Source organism: Macrobrachium rosenbergii, chromosome 51, assembly GCF_040412425.1.
Source record: "Macrobrachium rosenbergii isolate ZJJX-2024 chromosome 51, ASM4041242v1, whole genome shotgun sequence".
NCBI classification, from domain to species: Eukaryota; Metazoa; Arthropoda; class Malacostraca; order Decapoda; family Palaemonidae; genus Macrobrachium; species Macrobrachium rosenbergii.
Window position 1 is genome coordinate 31,828,267 of NC_089791.1, and position 21,153 is coordinate 31,849,419.

The 21,153-nt window shown below is 38.2% G+C and overlaps 1 protein-coding gene across 2 annotated transcripts in view; it reads right to left on the reverse strand.

Annotated features, from left to right (window-relative positions):
- Nucleotides 1–21,153, reverse strand: part of LOC136833290 (uncharacterized) — a 289,147-nt gene that overhangs the window by 89,312 nt on the left and 178,682 nt on the right. For both annotated transcript variants that reach the window (XM_067095228.1, XM_067095229.1), the window contains exon 4: nt 18,455–18,596. In XM_067095228.1, coding sequence (XP_066951329.1) covers nt 18,455–18,596 — 142 coding nt within the window. The remainder of the gene's footprint in view (nt 1–18,454; nt 18,597–21,153) is intronic.

Below are 21,153 nucleotides of genomic sequence, written 5' to 3' on the forward strand. Positions count from 1 at the left end.
TAAAAATCTTCTGTATAAAATGTTGCAGAATGATTTTTCTTTGAAATTTTCATCAAAGGACAAAGTCTAATAAATAACCCTTTTCTCTGAAATTTTCAACAGACAGTCTATCCAATTAGACTTTTCACAGAAATTTTCGTAAACAGACAGAACAGACAGTCTAACCAATTAGACTTTTCTCTGAAATCTCCGTAACAGACAGTCTAACCAATTAGACTTTTCTCTGAAATATTCGTAAACAGTCTAACCAATTAGACTTTTCTCTGAAATATTCGTAACCAGACAGTCTAACCAATTAGACTTTTCTCTGAAATATTCGTAAACAGAGTCTAACCAATTAGACTTTTCTCTGAAATTTTCGTAAACAAAGTCTAATAAATTAGGCGTTTCTCTGAAATTTTCGTAAACAAAGTCTAACCGATCAGACTGTCCTCTGAAACTGAAATTCAAATTTTTCCTCTCTTCAAAAGTCTTAATCAGACTTCTCTCTCTCTCTCTCTCTCTCTCTCTCTCTCTCTCTCTCTCTCTCTCTCTCTTTTCCAGTGTTTTAATTACCCTTCTAATTCCTTTTCCATTGCCCAGTCTAACTGATTAGACTTCCCTCTCTCTCTCTCTCTCTCCTAAGCAACTTCTCTCTCTACTTTCCTCCAAGGGAAAGCAGAGAGAGAGAGAGCCAGAACTTTCCCTTTCTGAAAGGGGTCTTTTAACCCCCCCCCTTTTTTCTTAACCCCTTTCACACATGATATCGATTCTGAACGTCTGAACTCAGGCAATGCGAAAGAGGAACGCGCATGCGCCGTCTGAGTTAATTAGATTTGTAATGTTGCTTTTCCTTATATTTTTCTTTGCACATATCTTTCTTTCCGGCTAACGCAATTTACAGCGCATCTCGTATCTCGCTAATGGGTATAACCCGTTCTTCTCTGGAGGACAGAGAGAGAGAGAGAGAGAGAGAGAGAGAGAGAGAGAGAGAGAGAGAGAGAGAGAGAGAGAGAGAGAGAGACTTTCGACTTTGAATCATAATCAAAAAAGGAATGGAGAGTTTCGAATATTTGAATTAGGTGAGTAATTAAAACACTGGAAAAGAGAGAGAGAGAGAGAGAGAGAGAGAGAGAGAGAGAGAGAGAGAGAGAGAGAGAGAGAGAGAGAGAGACGGACTTTGGACTTTGAATCATAATAAAAAAAAGGAATGGAAAGTTTCGAACATTTGAATTAGGAAGGTAATTAAAACACTGGAAAAGACAGAGAGAGAGAGAGAGAGAGAGAGAGAGAGAGAGAGAGAGAGAGAGAGAGAGAGAGAGAGAGAGAGAGAGAGAATCATAATGATAAAGCAATGGAATGTCTCAAACATTATATACAGATGGACAGAGAGTGGACAATGGAAAAAAATTTGAAGGGTTATTAAAACACTGGAAAAGAGAGAGAGAGAGAGAGAGAGAGAGAGAGAGAGAGAGAGAGAGAGAGAGAGAGAGAGAGAGAGAGAGAGAGAGAGAGAAGTCTGATTAATCTTTTGAAGACAGGAAGAATTTGAATCAAAATTAAAATTATCTATTTCCATGATGCAGATTAATGATTAAGATATAGAGAGAGAGAGAGAGAGAGAGAGAGAGAGAGAGAGAGAGAGAGAGAGAAGGCAGCCAACAGTCTGAAATACCGTTGACTCAATCTCGTTTCTTTGATGGCCAGCAACAAGATGAAAAGTTAATTAGACTCTAATTTTATTCGTGTCCATTCGTTGCTTCAGAAGGAACAGTTACGTAACAATTAATTAGCCTGTATTCAAGGGCGTTCCTGGAGCCTATATGTAGTTTAGAGGGGGGGAGGTGGAGGGGGAGGGGGAGGGGGAACCTTGTTTGGCCCTTCGTAAAATATTACGAGAAAAGGAAATTATTCTTTATTATCCAGAGAATTTATAGACGACATTACATGAACTTCGAGAGAGCATGTTTTAATTTCAGACGCTTGAAGGGAATTATTTTAGAAGAAGAAGAAGAAGAAGAAGAAAGAAAAGAGAGAGAGAGAGAAGAGAGAGAGAGAGAGAGAGAGAGAGAGAGAGAGAGAGAGAGAGAGAGACTAATATTAGAGTCAGATAACAAAATGTCTCACTCCACAAACACACACACAAAGATTGATCTTCATGAGCTGAGAAGAAGAAGAGAGAGAGAGAGAGAGAGAGAGAGAGAGAGAGAGAGAGAGAGAGAGATGGACTAATATTAGAGTCAGATAACAAAATGTCTCACTCACAAACACACACACAAACGCACTGATCTTCATGCACTGCAAATAGTCATACTTACTTCCGCAAGTAAATAAGAACATGGAAACAGCGAAGGTAGAAAGAGAGAGAGAGAGAGAGAGAGAGAGAGAGAGAGAGAGAGAGAGAGAGAGAGAGAGAGAGAGTAAACACCATTTTCACGAACTCAAACATGAGTATAGTTCCCCTTAGAAAAGGAAAAACAAATTAACTTCCACAGGACCTCGGCTTAAGGGTGGGTCGTGGGGGAGGGGTTGGGGGAATAGATTCAGAGCAAGAAAAGGATTGGGGAGGAGGAGGTCAGAGGGGGCTGATTACCAGTAGCAAGGAACGGTCAGGGTATATAAAAGATAGCAAATATCAAAACAATGTCAAAAGCTGCCCACAAAACTTTCTCTCTCTCTCTCTCTAATTCCCATTCCACAAAGAGGGATTCCGCTCTCTCTCTCTCTCTCTCTCTCTCAATTCCATTTAAAGGAGCATTTCTCTATTATATACAAGGGACATATTTTTTCTTGTCTCCCTCAAAAGAGAATATCCTCTCTCTCTCTCTCTCTCTCTCTCTCATTCTCCATTCAACAAAGAGGGATTCCCCCCCTCTCTCTCTTGCAATTCCATTTAAAGGAACATTTCTCTATTATATACAAGGAACATATTTTTCCTCGTCTTCCCCAAAAGAGAATATCTCTCTCTCTCTCTCTCTCTCTCTCTCTCTCTCTCTCTCTCTCTCTCTCTCTCGTTATTCAAGTCTATAAGGCATTGAATCTCCTCTCAGACGTAATTTGGGCGTTCGAATCCTATCTGATTAAAGGCGGATTAGATCCCTCCATACCGCTGATTTCGACTTCACCCAAGTTATTGCGATGTCGATTAGACTGAAGTTATTGCAATGTCATTAAGACTGAAGTTATTTCCATCTTATTAAGACTGAAGTTATTGCAAATGTTATTAAGATTGAATTTATTGCAATGTCATTAAGACTGAAGTTATTGCAATGTAATTAAGACTGAACTTATTGCAATGTTATTAAGACTGAAGTTATTGCAATATCATTAAGACTGAATGTAGTGCAATGTCATTAAGAATGAAGTTATTGCAATGTCGATAAGACTGAAGTTATTGCGATGTCAATAAGACTGAAGTTATTGCAGTGTCATTAACACTGAATTTATTGCCATGTCCATGAGACTGAAGTTATTGCAATGTCGATAAGACTGGCGTTATTGCAATATCATTAAGACTGAAGTTATTGGAATTTCGATAAGACTGAAGTTATTGCATGTCCTTAAGACTGAAGTTATTGCAATGTCATTACGACTGAAGTTATGGCAATGACCATAAGACTGAAGTTATTGCAATGTCATTAAGACTAAATTTATTGCAATGCCGATAAGACTGAAGTTATTGCAATGCCGATAAGGCTGAAGTTGTTGCAGTGCCGATAAGACTGAAGTTATCACAATGTCGATAAGACTAAACTTATTGCAATGTAGATAAGACTTAAGTTATTACAATGTTACTCACTGGGAGTGAAGTAATTGATTATTGCAATAACAATTATATCCGACTTATTACAATCTTGTTGGAGATATTATTATTGCAATGACATGTTGCAGGTAATGGAGAAAGACAATCAGGTTAATTCAGGTCGAGACTGAACAATGCTAATCAGTCAACGGATGTTGCAAAGAACTTAATGTAATCATTATAACAATCACAATTTGACCGTAATAATTGCAACGCCAAATTGATCCCTCCCAAAATAATGAAGGAGATTTTTTTGCTGTCATTCAAGCTTGGGCTAAATATATTTTTTGGGGTTTTTGGGAACCACAACTAAAAATTTTAAATAAACTATATATAAAATAAAATTCATCATCATATACTAACTGTGTGTGTAACGAAGGTATTTTCACGGGGAGATAAACTTCATGTTTATTCTTGCCGTCGTCCAGCCCCGGGACCAGATTCTTACATGGATGGGAAATTGAAATCTCGATACTCTTTTAGATTACCGTCATCCATATACGTTTATATATATGTATATATCTATACTGTACATATACATACATATATACATTACATATACATACTTACATATATACGCACACAGATATGTATATGTATATGTATATACTTATACATACACACATACATACCCACGCCCCCTCCACTAAGTCCAGTCGTGACCTACATCGACGTGAGGTCAACAAAAACTTTCCCTATCCCCTTACCCATACCCCTACCCCTATGCCCCCTCCCTCCCCTCCCCACAGGGTCATCAAACTCGAGGAGGGGGGGACTGAGACAGCTCCACGGGCGATAAACGCTAACTTGAAATACGAGTGTCATAGAGACCGCCATTCGAAAACCGCGGAATTATCCATTGTCCGAATATGTATAAACGTCATGGATTGATGCGGTCACCTCCGATGCGGTCACCTCTGTCCGGGGTCATGAATCGGAAGTGATCGGCTCGGTCTCGTCCCTCCGGCCATCATCGACGCTGGTGGTCGGAACTGTTATTATGAAGTCGTAATTTCCCTGTTCAGGTTGGCTGTTGCGGAGGTCTTTTGTATAATGTCTATATGTATTTGTCTGTTTGATGAGTGTACATTTATCTGTCTATCTGTCTATTTATTTATGTATCTATCTTCTATACATCTACTATCTATCTATTTAATACTCTCCTGTATATATATATATATATATATATATATATATATATATATATATATATATATATATATATATATATATATATATATGTGTATGTATCTGTCTCGATATTATCTATACATCTATCTATTTATCTATCTATCTATCTATCTATCTCCACATCTACCCATCTATCTATCTATATGTAAATGGAATATCTTATTACTTTCCTGTATATATATATATATATATATATATATATATATATATATATATATATATATATATATATATATCTGTCTATCTATTATCTATACATCTATCTATCTACTTAATATATTTGTCTATACATCTACCATCTATCTATCTCTATGTATAATGGAATATTTTAATACTCTCTCTCTCTCTCTCTCTCTCTCTCTCTCTCTCTCTCTCTCTATATATATATATATATATATATATATATATATATATATATATATATATATATACATAAACATTATGTAAACACAACTCATTTAATATAATTCCACCCAGTGTTCGCATTTACCGCTTCAATTAGAACATCATCCCTTTTCAACTCAACCAAAATCGAATACCGCCATTTAGTCACCGAACCTCCTATTTTTAGAACCTGGTTAAGGCTTAGTCAGGTCCAGCTCACGGGAAAACACGTAAGCGATCACTCTAATCACCGCTCTATAACAGGTCTCCAGAATAGCGGTGCGTTACCGAGCGCCTCTTGTTTACATTTTTGTAAAGCGATTCCGCGGCTCTGAACGTCGACTCAAACCGGTCGCTAAATTAAAACCCTCGCTAAATTTAGCTCCGTGTCGATGACGCAATCATCGTGAGGCCGCCGCCTCGGCGTTAGTAGCTTGGTCGCTGGATGTAAAAGGCCTTTGGCGACCTTCTAGTATAAATAGCGGATTGAAAGAGTAGAAACTTTCCCTTCACCCCCCCCACCGCCCCCCACCCTCCAACTGCAGCATGAACTGACGAAGGGCTGAAGGAGCTGATAGGAGTTTGAGTTTATAAACACACAAACGTATGGAGGTGTGTATATGTGTATATATATATATATTTATATATATTATACTGCATATATACACACACATACACACATATATACACATATATATATATATATATATATATATATATATATATATATATATATATATATATATGTATGTATGACATCTATATAATAATAATAATAATAATAATAATAATAATAATAGTAAATTTACCAAATTGGATCCATGACATCTACATTCCAAATAAATAAAGCAAATTTAAAGGCCGGCATTTCGTCCTTTCATAAAAAAAATAAAAATAAAAAAATATAAAAAAGGAATAACTGTTTTCCGGAAATTAAACGGCCAATGATTTTTTTTTTTGTCACTGGAAATTTGAAAGGTTAATAATGCATTCGGCTTTTAATCTGGGTCAAATGAAAGTTGGGGGTAATAGAGTGGCAGGTTAGACTTCAAATCTCTCTCTCTCTCTCTCTTTCTCTGACTCTTGGTCAATTGGAAGTTAGGGAAATAAAGTGGGAACTTGATCTTAAAATCTCTCTTTCTCTCTCTTGGTCAATGGAAAGATGAGGAAATAAAGTGAGATTTTAACCCTGAATTCTCTCTCTCTCTCTCTCTCTCTCTCTCTCTCTCTCTCTCTCTTGGTTAACTGAAAAGTGAGGAAATAAAGTGAGATTTTAACCCTGAATTCTCTCTCTCTCTCTCTCTCTCTTTTGGTTAACTGAAAGATGAGGAAATAAAGTGGGATTTAACCCTGAATTCTTTTTTTTCTCTCTCTTGGTTAATTGAAAGATGAGGAAATAAAGTGGGCAATTAACCCTGAATTCTCTCTCTCTCTCTCTCTGGTTAATTGAAAGATGAGGAAATAAAGTGAGATTTTAACCCTAAATTTTCTCTCTCTCTCTCGGTTAATTGAAAGATGAGGAAATAAAGTGGGAAATTAACCCTGAATTTTTTCTCTCTCTGTTAATTGAAAGATGAGGACTGGGCACTTAACCCTGAATTCTCTAACCTCTGACTTGACCTGACACCTCGTATCAAAATCCAAAGTCAATTCTGACACGGAAAAGCCTCGATGAGGTAATCCCAACCCCTTCTCTCCCCCCCCCCATTGGTATGTGCCCATTTAAGAGATAATTCTCTGTCATACGACAATTATTAATTCTATTATCATGTTTATATCCCTATTATTATTATTATTATTATTATTATTATTATTATTATTATTATTATTATTATTTATTGTTGTCTTGGATGGTTTTGAGAATATTGAACTTCTTTTAAAAAATAAGTTTAAGAAAAAATCATGAAATAATTCTATTGTATTTTTGCTAAGAGATGGACACAGATTTATGCCAAAGTTGTCCCAAAGTCAGAAAAAATGCCAAATTTATTGGGGTAAAGATGGTTCCTCTGGTCAAGTCTCTCAGTTTGGTTCTAAAATGTTAAGCTTACGAGGTCAGGTCATCATTAAGAGTTTTTGAAAATATTTAAATGATTCATGCTTTCTGGAGGAACAATATTATTATTATTATTATTATTATTATTATTATTATTATTATTATTATTATTATTATTATTATTATTATTATTATTATTCAGAAGATGAACCCTATTATTTTATTATGTATTATTATTATTTTATTATTATTTTATTATTATTATTATTCAGAAGATGAACCCTATCCATATGGAACAAGACCACCAAAGAGGCCACTGACCTGAAATTCAAGCTTCCAAAAATATGGTATTATTATTATTATTATTATTATTATTATTATTATTTATTATTATTATTATTATTATTATTATTATTATTATTTATTATTATTACCAAAGAAGGTGATTTATTATTATATTATTATTATTAGTATTATTATTATTATTATTCATTATTATTATGAATTATTATTATTTTTATTATTATGGAATGAACCCTATTCATATGGAACAAGCCCACCAAAGGGGCCACTGACTTGAAATTTAAGAAGCTTCCAAAGAATATTAAGGAGTTCATCAGGAAGAAGTAAGAAGAGGTAAAGGGAAATACAGAAAGAAAAGATCTCACTTATCAAAAAAGAAGAAAAATTAATAAATAATAAATTAATAAATAGATAAATAAATAAATAAAAATGTATTAAAACGCAGGAGAATAGTATTAGGGTAGTAATGCATAGCATCTTCGCTTGAACTTCCGAAGTTCCAACACGAAACGGTCTCCCTTTTGCTTTTCAAATTTGCACTCATCAGGTCAACCCATCCCTGAGGTCAGAATGCGGACAGAAGGACATTCAAACATAAATAGACAGAACACAGAATTTAGGCCGAAGGTCAATCGCTGGGACCTATGAGGTCATTCAGCGCTGAAAGGAAAATTGAGGGCAAGAGGTTTGAAAGGTGTAACAGGAGGAAAACCTCAAAGCAGTTGCATAGGAAAGAACTGTCAGGAGAGGATGGCGTGTAAGACGGAAGAAAGAGAATATGAACGGAGACACAGTAAAAGAATTGGATGGGGTTGTAGCAGCTAGGGGACATGGAAGGCCATGCCTACAGTCGCACCGCGTGAGGTGCACTGACGGCCAAGGAGATCAAATATTACATACTTCCTGGATTTCCAGTGACTCAGTCTTTCCGCCTCGAAAATTTGCACTCGTCAGGTCAACCGATCCCTGAGGTCAGAGCGCGGGCAGAGGGACGCTCAAATATCATTTATTCACTCGCCCTGCAATTATTTCCAACAGTCTGTAGGAAAACAGAGCCATTCAGGTGGGCGTACAAAGTGGTTTTTGTCGTCATTCCTCCCGCACCGATTTCTATAGCGGGCAAATCTTTGATATCCCGCAGTTGAAGGGAATTCGCTGAACCTCCGCCTAATTGAGAGTCGAATAAAATGGGGAATTAATAATGCGTCGATGTAGGTTAAACTGCTTTCATCTCCAGCCGCATAAAGTTTAACGGTCGGGCTGTTCAAATGTATCAAACCTCCGTTGTGGGGGGGCGGGGCCCCCCCCCGGTTGTCATATGTTTTGACGGATGCTTCGGGGTAGGAGCAGTTGTGAAATCTGATTTGCGAGGGTCCTTCCCCAGCCCCCTCCCTCTCTCTCTCTCTCTCTCTCTCTATATATATATATATATATATATATGTGTATATATATGTATATATATATATATATGTTTATTTCCACATGTATCATATATATATATAAATATATATATCTTATTTACATATAATTTATATATATAAATATCTATATCTATATATATACATATAAATAAATATATGTATATATATATATAAATATTTATATATATACATATAAATAAACATATGTATATATATATATACATATATATATATGTATATATATGCATACATAGACATATACATGCATACACACGTATCCCACTATACACATTCAGATACATGGAAATCTTCCTCACTAGAACTCACAGACAGAAACGATGATGGAATCAAAAGGGTGAATCATGACAAAGGATTAAATTAGTCTCAAATTAACCCCTCCCCCTTCCCCTTCCCCTCCCCCCTTCGAAATGGCTTTCATGAATGATCAAATAACAAAAAAAAAAAAAACTGAAAAAAAAAAACCAGATGGGTAATAAACAGTCCCTTCATTCATTCATCCATCAGAGGTTGAATCATCAACTGGAGATGAAAGTATGAGTGATGACATTTCAAACAAGTAAAAAATGCGCCGAAGTTCCTTCGGCGCGATTGAGTTTTCTGTACAGCGCGTAATCAAGGCCACTGAAAATAGATCTATCTTTCGGTGGTCTTGGTATAATGCTGTGTTACTGGCGGCCCATGAAACTTTAACCACGGTCTGGTGGTGGCCTGTCCTATATCGTTGCCAGATGCATGGTTATGGCTAACTTTAACCTTAAATCAAATAAAAACTATTGAGGCTAAGAGGCTGCAATTTGGTATGTTTGATGATTGGGGGTGGGTGATCAATAAACCAATTTGCAGCCCTCTAGCCTCAGTCGTTTTTAAGATATGAGGGCGGACAGGAAAAGTGCAGACAGAAAAAGTGTGGACAGGAAAAGTTCGGACAGAATAAGTGTGTACAGAAAAAGTGCGGACAGAAAAAGTGTGGACAGAAAAGTTTCGACAGAAAAAGTTTCAACAGAAAAAGTGCGGACAGAAAAAGTGTGGACAGAAAAGTTTCGACAGAAAAAGTTTCAACAGAAAAAGTGCGGACAGAAAAAGTGTGGACAGAAAAAGTTCGGACAGAAAAAGTTCGGACAGAAAAAGTGCGGACAGAAAAAGTGTGGACAGAAAAAGTTTCGACAGAAAAAGTTTCGACAGAAAAAGTGCGGACAGAAAAGTGCGGACAGAAAAAGTGTGGACAGAAAAGTTCGGACAGAAAAAGTTTGGACAGAAAAAGTGCGGACAGAAAAAGTGTCAACAGAAAAAGTGCGGACAGAAAAGTGTGTACAGAAAAAGTGTGGACAGAAAAGTGTTTACAGAAAAAGTTTCAACAGAAAAAGTGCGGACAGAAAAGTGCGGACAGAAAAAGTGTGGACAGAAAAAGTGACAGAAAAAGTGTGGACAGAAAAGTTTCTGACAGAAAAGTTGGACAGAAGAAAAGTTTCAACAGAAAAGTGCGGACAGAAAAAGTGTGGACAGAAAAACAAAGTTCGACAGAAAAACTTTGTTCAAAAATGCGGACAGAAAAAGAGACGTCAGAAAAAAAGTTCCCCGGACAAAAAAATGTGGAGGAGAAAAGTTAAAGTTAAGTGCCTGAGACAGAAAAAGTTGAAATGACAGAATATTTTTGTGTACAAAATTAAGTGTGGACAGAAAAAGTCGCCATTCAGTCACAGAAGGAAAACGGTCATGTTACAGAAAGGTCATCTTGTGACAGAGGGAGTTCATGTGTGAATAACTTGCTTGCTTTTGAAAACTGAGAAAAGTGCAGATAGGGAAAAAGTGTGGACAAAATATATGTTTACAGAAAAAGTTGCGGACAGATCAAAAGTGAAGACAGAAAAGTGCAGACAGTAAAAAAAGTTCTGTCTGAATAAGTTTGTGTCTGAAGGGGGATAGAGACAGAAAAGTGTATCACCAGAAAATATTCTGGACAGAATAAGTGTCTCTGTTTGTCTGAAAAAGTGGGACAGAAAAAAAAGTATCACAGAAATATTTGGACAGAATAAGTGTGTCAGTCTCATTGTCGGACAGAATAAGGGATACAAAAAAGGGAACAGAAAAGTGTGGACAGAAAAGTTCTGGACAGAAAAAGTGTGGACAGATTGTTTGTCTGTGGAGAAAAAGTTCGGACAGATTACCTGTTTGATATTCAAACAAAGCTACCAATCTGTTTGATTTCATAGGGGGAAAACAAAAGGGAAAAGTCATCACCATTTTCATCTCCTGTAATCAGAAGCTGTCTGTCTGATTGTCCAGGAAATGTACAAGGAAAAATGTTAAGTGCCTGAGATGTTGAATGTTTGAAATGTCTGCAATATATTTTTCTCGTGCGGAAACATTAAATGTCGGCATAACAAGTCGCCATTCAGTCAGGGTTTCCAGAAGGTCAAACGGTCATGTTATTCGTTTGACCTGAGGTCATCTTTTGGGAAAAGCTCCATGATATTCTGTAATCAAGCTGCTTGCTGTTTGATTGCCTGAGCTCAAGTGTTACAGTACAAGGGCACAAATCTTATTGAGTATGAATCAGGTCAAACAGATGATTATGGCGATTGACATTTACAGAGAAAAAGTTGTTCGCAGATCAAAAGCCTTTCCTGAAGCAATACAAAACGTCAGGGAAATTCCAGATTGATATTCCAAAAATCCGAAGAGGTCGTCTCTGTTTGTCTGTCTGACAGAAGGGGGTTTACAATAAAGGGCAACTGATATCACCTGGTTTGATATTCTGTAATGAAGGAAGGAATCTGGTTTACTGTTTGTCTGGGGAAGAGAGAGAGGAGAGAGAGTAGAGGGAAGAAGTATCAGAGATTTGATATTCTGTAATCAGAGATGCTATCTGTCTCTGTTTTGTCTAGATCTGAGGAGGAGGGGATACAATATAGGGAAAAGTATCATCTAATTGATATTCTGCCAGGAGAGAGGAGTCTGTCTCATTGAGGAGGAGGGAGGAGGATGGAGGAAGGAGGGAAGAATAAGTATGACCTGAACAGATATTCTGTAAGAAAGAATGTCTGTAAAGATGGTTTGTCTGGAATGGAAATACAATGAGGAAGTGAGAGGAAAGGTTTGATATTCTGTAGATCGGGAGGGGGAACTTACCTGTCTGTTTGTTTATTGTCTGGAGGAGGAGGACAGGAGGAGGAGGGGGAAAAGTATCACCTGTTTGATATTCTGTAATCAGAAGCTGTCTGTCCGATTGTCTGTAAGGGGATACAGTACAAGGAAAAATATGGCGACTTTTGATATTCTGTAATCATGAACTGTACCTATAAATGTCCAGGAGGAATAAGGATACAATAGGGGGAGGAAAGGTATCATTTGTTTGATATTGGTCAGGTAATCACCAAGCTACCTGTCTGTCAAGGAACATTCATAGTCTGTGATGATTTATCAAAACAGGAAAATACATAATCATTAACTGATGTTCTCAAACACACACATGACCCAGGTCATACACACATGATTACACACGACACATATATATATATATATTCTGAATTTCTGAAATAAAAATATATATTTCCAGACCCTGTAACATCAAGATTTCTGTTACCAGAAAAAAGAGCTTTGAGCTACTTAAAACATCAGGTGACTTTCTGTAATGATAAAGTGAATCTCTAAGATACGTCATTCCAGTCAGGTCCGAAAAGGTGGGAGGCGAACACCCAATTGGGTAGACCCACCTCTGGACCAGGTAAACCCTCGTTTGGGCCTAAAAGGTAAACTGATCCCTCTGGGCCTTGGATTTAGATAGGCTCTGATAAATAATGAAGGAACCTTGGTAAACATGGTTTCTCTGAAAGATGGGGAAGAGAGAGAGAGAGAGAGAGAGAGAGAGAGAGAGAGAGGGAGAGAGGGAAGATGGTGGAAAAGAAGAAGGCTTTGTATAGATGGAGGAGGAGGAGGAGGAGGAGGAGGAGGAGGAGGGAGGAGGAGGAGGAGGAGGAGGAGGAGGAAGGAGGAGGAGGAGGATGGAGGAAACCTTGAAGAATAAGACTGGTGACTGAACAGAATGAAAAGGAGAAAGAATGACTAAAGATGGTGGAGAGGAATGGAAAGAGAAATCTGAACCGAGAGAGGAAAGGTTCTCTCTGGGGGTATGGGGAAGATGCTGGGGGGGAAACTTGTTGGAGGGGTTGGTTTATTGTCTCTCTGGAGGAGGAGGAGGAGGAGGAGGGGGCCAGAAGGTCGTAGGTTCACTAGGTTTATTTTCACCTGAGACTGTCCCATTATCCCTATTAATAGGCGGCGCTGGGATCTAATGGCGACTTGAGAACGATGGTCTCTAATCATGAACTGTAATTATAAATCCCAGGATAAAGGGGGAGGAGGAGGGGAGGGGAGGATGAAGGGAGGATTTGATTAGTTTGCTGTCTGCTGGGTCAGGGGAACCATCTGAACTATCAAGGAACAATCATAGCTATGGGGATGATTTTATCAATACTGACGAGTAACACAGTAACTATCTAACTATTAACTATCAGTACACACACACACACACACACACACACATACATATATCTCTATGGGCCTATGGGAAGATATATATATATATATATATAAATTTGTTACACAGAAAAAAGGGGAAGCTTTGTCTACCTGATTATTTGCGTCAGCAGGTGACTTGGGAAGAGCTTGTGTGCTCTGGACCTAAGATACTTGTCATCGCTCTACGTGGGAAGTTACCCCAGGTGGGAGGCGACTCCACCCAATTGGGAAAGACCTTGTCTCTCTTGGCCTAGGGGGTAGACCTTGTCTCTCTGGGCCTTGGGGTAGACCTTGTCTCTCTGGACCTTAGGATAAACCTTGTCTCTCTCTGGGCCTTGGGGAAGACCTTGTCTCTCTGGACCTTAGGATAAACCTTGTCTCTCTCTGGGCCTTGGGGAAGACCTTGTCTCTCTGGACCTTAGGATAAACCTTGTCTCTCTCTGGGCCTTGGGGTAGATCTTGTCTCTCAGGGCTTTGGGGTAGACCTTGTCTCTCTTGGCCTTGGGGTAGACCTTGTCTCTCTCTGGGCCTTGGGGTAGACCTTGTCTCTCTCTGGGACTTGAGGTAGACCTTGTCTCTCTCTGGGCCTTGGGGTAGACCTTGTCCCTCTGGGCCTTGGGGTAGACCTTGTCTCTCTGGACCTTAGGGTAAACCATGTCTCTCTGGACCTTAGGGTAAACCTTGTCTCTCTGGGCCTTGGAGTAGACCTTGTCTCTCTCGTGGCCTTGGGGTAAGCCTTGATTTACACGACGCTCCTCGCCATTTCCAGAACCATGAATTTTCTCCAGAGAGCGAAGCGAAAACACATTATCATCTGCGGTCATCGCAGCCGTCCTGCATTGTTTACCTAACTCGATTGGTCGCGTAAGTTAATCTAGATTTGACGGTAATGAAAAAAAAAAAAGAATGAAAGGAACCATTTTGAAGCCTCATTGATAAACGAGCGGAATATAATTCGTGGCTCTCGTAATTGCCTTAAAAAACTTTCAGTGAAATTGCTGCCTGGGTCTTTTGGGGGGACCGGAATGAAATTGCGAGAGAGAGAGAGAGAGAGAGAGAGAGAGAGAGAGAGAGAGAGAGAGAGAGAGAGAGAGAGAGAGAGAGTAAGCAAATTCAGGGCAAAGGGGGTGGGGATTGGCCCACCAAGCAAGAGGGGCTTTGGCTATTTGTTCTTGCGTTCTTACTGTCTGTTTGTGTAAGAATTATTGTTCGTGTGAATTTGTAAATATGAAAATACAAGCATGAGTGGTAATGTATACGTATACATACGTGCATACGATCAAGCAGAGCGTGTATGTAAATATATTGTATATATATATATTATATATATATATATATATATATATATATATATATATATATATATATATATATATATATATATATATATATATACTATATATATATATGTGTGTGTATGTGTGTGTAAAAGGCGCGCGTGTGCGCCTGTTAGTGTAATCTGAAATCATGGATAAGGGAAACACGCATCTGTTCATGACAAAACACATATATGAGTATAGTTAAACATTCAAATCCAATCGCGGTGAAGAGACACGGAGGAATTATAAATACATACATATACATACATATATATATATATGTATATATATATACACATATATATACACACACATATATTTTTCCTTATTCCCAATGACGAGATTTATGAAAATAACTAGACGACGTATAATAAAATTAACAATAATGATCCCAGACATACAAAACCGTTCAAGAAACGAAAGTAAAAAACAAGTAAAAAAATGCGCCGAAGTTTCTTCGGTGCAATCGAGTTTTCTGTACAGCCGCTACAGCGTATAATCAAGGCCACTGAAAATAGATCTATCTTTCGGTGGTCTCGGTACAATGCTGTATGGGCCGAGGTCCATGAAACTTTAACCACGGCCCTTTGGTGGCCTATCCTATATCGTTGCCAGAAGCACGATTATGGCTAAATTAACCTTAAATAAAATAAAAATTACTGAGGATAGAGGGATGCAATTTGGTATGTATTGATGATTGGAGGGTGGATGATCAACATATCAATTTGCAGCCCTCTAGCCTCAGTAGTTTTTAAGATTTGAGGGTGGACAGAATAAAGTGCGGACGGACACACAAAAGCCGGCACAATAGTTTTCTTTTACAGAAAACTAGAAAATGAGAACAAAAGGCAAATTTAATTGAAATCGCCACTTACATACCTATAATACTAAACACTTGAATATCTAAATAAATCAATTACAGATGTCTGTATCTAATAACATTTCGAAATGTACCTCACTCGTCCAATATTTATATACAGCCTAAAACCACAACAAGCAATAACTAAAAATAAAATAAAAAAAAATAATAAAAAAACCCAGAAATCCTTGTTCGAATGCAATAAACGCCGCTGAACTGCTGCCCTGTTCTGCATAAGCCCAAACAATTCGTTTTATTACAAATTGAATTGTTTCGGAATTAGCGCTCCGGGGAACTTCGTCTGACAAAACTGCATCGGCTACAAAATCCTTTTCAATCTGACTCTCCGACTGTTTCGTTATTTTTGTATTCGCGGCTGAGTCCGTCGCTTACGGCCCGGTTGGCCTGGTGTTTATGAAATGGTTCTGTCCTGATCAACGGGATGGGAGGTGTTTATAAAATAATTCTGTCCTGGTCAAGGAGATGGGAAATTTATAAAATAGTTCACCAAGATGAAGATAATAAAACAGTCCTGTTCTGATCAACGAGATGGAAATTATTTATAAAATAGTTCTGTCCTGGTCAACGAGATGGAGATGGAGATATTTAAAAATAATTCTGTCCTGGTCAACGAGATGGGAGATGTTTATAAAATGGTTCTGTCCTGGTCAACGAGATGGGAGATGTTTATAAAATGGTTCTGTCCTGGTCAACGAGATGGGAGATGTTTATAAAATGGTTCTGTCCTGGTCAACGAGATGGGAGATATTTATAAAATGGTTCTGTCCTGATCAACGAGATGGGAGATATTTATAAAATAATTCTGTCCTGATCAACGAGGCTGAGACATCCATTAAAATTCACCAAGAGGAAGATAATAAAACAGCTCCTTGGTTAAATTGTCCTGGCCTCGTGCTAAAAAGCATTAGTTCTGTCCTGGTCAACGAGATGGGAGATGTTTATAAAATGGTTCTGTCCTGGTCAACGAGATGGGAGATGAGTCCTTCAAGTTCTGTCCTGGTCAACGGGATGGGAGTTTATAAAATAGTCCTGGTCAAGAGAGAGATGAGTCTGTCCTGAGAGTTCTGAGAGATCAACGGGAGAGATGGTTGTGTCCTGGTCAACGAGAGAGAGAGAGAGGAAGATAATAAAACATAAGTTGTGGCTTCATGTCCGATGTTTATAAAATGGTTCTGTCCTGGTTGTTTATAAAATGGTTCTTCCTTGAATGGGAGAGAATCTGTCAAAACAGGATTGGTTCTGTCCTGCAACGAGATGGGAGATGGGTTCATTCCTTCACAAATCATCAAGGCCATAAAGACTTCCCCTTGAATAGAGAATCTGAAACAGGATTACAACATTAACTTTCAAATGTTCGACGACGGGCTTAAAACCAAGTGGCGTCCCATCCCCAAAGGTCAGATTACAAAGCTCGTCCCTTTTACTTGAACTAATCGAGCTGAAACTCTGTTAACCACAAAAGTCACAGGAACAGATTGATTCTCCGGAGCGTCCCACACGCTGCCCAATATCACGCGTGATTTCATTTCCAAAATTTCCGGTGACTGACGTGGGGCGAATCTCGTACCACCATTCACTGGGGCTTATTCATTAAATGCATGAGAGGATGAAACATGCTGCATTTGCTGTGACGGACAGAATAGAAAATGCCATAACCAAGTGATAGAGAAGGGGGATATCAGTCTTTCCTAACTTGAGCTGAGTCTTGATATAAAGCAGGCGGTAGAGATAAAATAAGCGGAAATTCACCTAAAACGATTTAGTTTCTCGGTTCTCTGGTACATTTCCAAATGATCACAAACAGATGACCTGACAGAGCACAGGTCTTCGGAAGATGTACCCTAATTTGTTTTATATCATCTGTTTACAAGTGCCTCTGAATCCTTCTAGGCAATCCTACAAAAACCTGTGACCTGTTTCTACTGTTCTACTGTCTAAGGTCCTGTGCCTCTGAATCCTTCTAGACAATCCTACAAAACCCCATGAGCCTCTAAATCCTTCTGGACAATCCTACAAAAACCTGTGACCTTCTAAATCCCTCTAGACAATCCTATAAAACCCGTGACCTGTTTCTACTGTTCTATTGTCAGAGGTCCTATGCCTCTGAATCCCTCTAGACAATCCTACAAAAATCTGTGACCTGTTTCTATTGTTCTTTTGTCAGAGGATTCCAGGACCTCTAATCCCTCTAGACAATCCTACAAAAACATATGACCCTCAGAATCGTTCTAGACAGTCCTACAAAAACCTGTGATTCTCTGAATCCATCTGGACAATCCTACAAAAACCTGTGATCCTCTTAATCCTTCTAGACAATCCTGCAAAAACCTGTGACCTGTTTATACTGTTCTATTGTCATAGGTCCCATGGCTCTAAATCCTTCTAGACAATCCTACAAAAATCTGTGACCCTCTAAATCCCTCTAGACAATCCTACAAAAACCTGCGACCTATTTCTACTGTCAGAGGTCCTATGCCTCTGAATCACTCTAGACTATGCCTCTGAATCCCTCTCGAGTCTAGAGGGATTCAGAGGCTCAAAGGTTTTTGCAGGATTGTCTAGAGTCTACACAATCCCACAAAAAACCTGCGAACCTCGTAAGAATTAACGAAAAGGGAAAGAAACATCAGTCTTACTCACTTAGGACGGTCATTGCTGCGTTGGCAGTTTCCGTTCGGAAACTCGGGTGTTCCGCGATGACCTCGCACCTGTACTGACCCGACGCCGAGACCGAGAGCCGGGTCAGGGAGAGGGTGACTCTGTGGTCGTTGCGGAACAGTTCCTGGAACGGGAGAGGAACGCTGAAGTTAAGATTACTGTGAAGATCATGGTGGAAAGATGATTTGTGATGAACAAAGGAAAGCTAGAGATTAGGTTTCACGGTTCGGTGGGAAGACAAAAGATAATGATCCTGAATAAGATAAATATGATAAATGGTGAAGGAAAGAATAAATGACATAGCAATGGGAGACACGAAAAATAAAAAAAAACAATAATAGGAAAAACAAAGAAAACACAGAGGAAATGAAGTGGAACATAAAAGGAAAAACAAGGATTCAATTTGAAAGAAAAATAATGAAAAAAAAATTTAAAAAATGAAATGAAACGCACAAAGAGAAGAAATCTGAAACGATAAAAAATGAAAAAAATAACAAAATATAAAAAAAGCTAAATAGAAAAATACAGAGAAGTAGCAAAAAAAAAACCCTGAAAGAAAAACTAAGAAAAGTTCGAAATAAAAAATCCATAGAGAAACAAGGAATAATACTAAAAAAATAAGACGAAGTTCACAAAGACAAAAAAAAAAAACATTTGAAAAACATCTGAGACAAAAAACTGAAAAAGGATAAGAACGAAACAAAAACACAGACAAGCAAAAAAAAAAAAAAAAACACCCAAAGAGAAAAAACATTTAAAACAATAAAAGCCGTGATTTGAAAAAATGTAAAATAACAGGACAGGAAAACACAAGAGAAGCAGTAAAAAAAAAAAAAAAAAGACAACACCGCCATTGCAGGAGGAATGGTAATATTCGCCAGCGCTAATTACCCCGGAAGGTATTTGGGCCAGCAGAATAAATTTGGCCCCGTGGGAGTAAAGAAACTACTTGCATTATTTCCGTTTGCACTGTCAACGATGCTCTCGGGTCAAATATCCCCCACAAAGTTCTCGGGTCAAATGTCGCCATACGCCTTTCAGGTCAAATATCCCACAATTTCTCGGGTCAAATGTCCACACAAAGATCTCGGGTCAAATATCCCACTAGGCTTTCGGGTCAAATGTCCCCACAAAACTCTCGGGTCAAATATCCCCCTAAGGCTCTCGGGTCAAATATCCCCATAAGGCTCTCGGGTCAAATATCTCCCTAAGGCTCTCGGGTCAAATATCCCCCTAAGGCTCTCGGGTCAAATATCCCCCCAACAAAGCTCTCGGGTCAAATACTCCACGAGGCCCTCGGTCAAATATCCCACTAGGCTTTCGGGCCAAATGTCCCCACAAAGCTCTCGGGTCAAATACTCCACGAGTCTCTCGGGTCAAATATCCCACGAGGTTCTCGGGTCAAATATTCCCATAAGGCTCTCGGGTCAAATATCCCACGAGGCTCTCGGGTCAAATATTCCCATAAGGCTCTCGGGTCAAATATTCCCATAAGGCTCCCGGGTCAAATTTTTACTATAAGGCTTTCGGGTCAAATACTCCACGAGGCTCTCGGGTCAAAAATACCCTATAAGGCTCTCAGGTCAAAATATCCCCAAATATCCCCACAAAGCTCTCAGGTCAAATACTCCACAAGGCTTTGGGTCAAATATCCCTGAGGATATATATATATATATATATATATATATATATATATATATATATATATATATATATATATATATATATATATATATATATATATATATAGTAGCATTGAACCTGATTTTAGAAACGGCACACTGGTACAAATCCAAGGTCACTAAGTGGAAAAAGATTTAGCGAATCGTCTACGAGTCGACAGTAATTCCACTTAAAAATTATGGCGGAACTTTCCACATACGTAGCGACTACTACTTTATATTTATCGTCCGCGAACTTCCACGTGTGAAGAAGAAGAAGAAGAAGAAGAAGAAGAAGAAGAAGAAGAAGAAGAAGAAGAAGAAGAAGAAGAAGTAGAAGTAGAAGAAGGAGAAGGAGAAGAAGAAGAATCGCTGGAGAGAAAAACTGTTAGACGAGTAAACAGACTCAGTTTCCGTAGTTTAAAGTCGCTTCAGATTTCCCCCAAGACGCATTTGGCGAAGTCAATCTCGACTTCATGAACGGAGAGTAGAAAAGTTGGGTGAAACGAGCAACCTCCGTTCAGGATTACGGGATGGCGGATTTTATTCTTTTTTTTTTTATATTCCTTGCTCGTTTGACGGTCATGTGTAGTAAAGCTTTTATGTTTTGTGTAAGTATAAATGTATATATATACTGTATATATGTATGTATATATATAAAAAAAAAAAAATATATATATATATATATATATATATATATATATATATATATATATATATATATTAACCTATCCCCGGAATGACATGGTGGGAAATTGTGAAGGCCTATTTATCCAAGAGAGAGAGAGAGAGAGAGAGAGAGAGAGAGAGAGAGAGAGAGAGAGAGAGAGAATCAGCTGTGACAGGGGTCATCCTATGACCTGACCTCCGTCGAAACTGCAGGCGACAGACCAATTCCGCCTTGCGGACTGCTTGGCAGGGGAAAGCCAAACTGTAAATTGTATACAACAACACACTGAGACGTATAATATAATAATAATAATAATAATAATAATAATAATAATAATAATAATAATAATA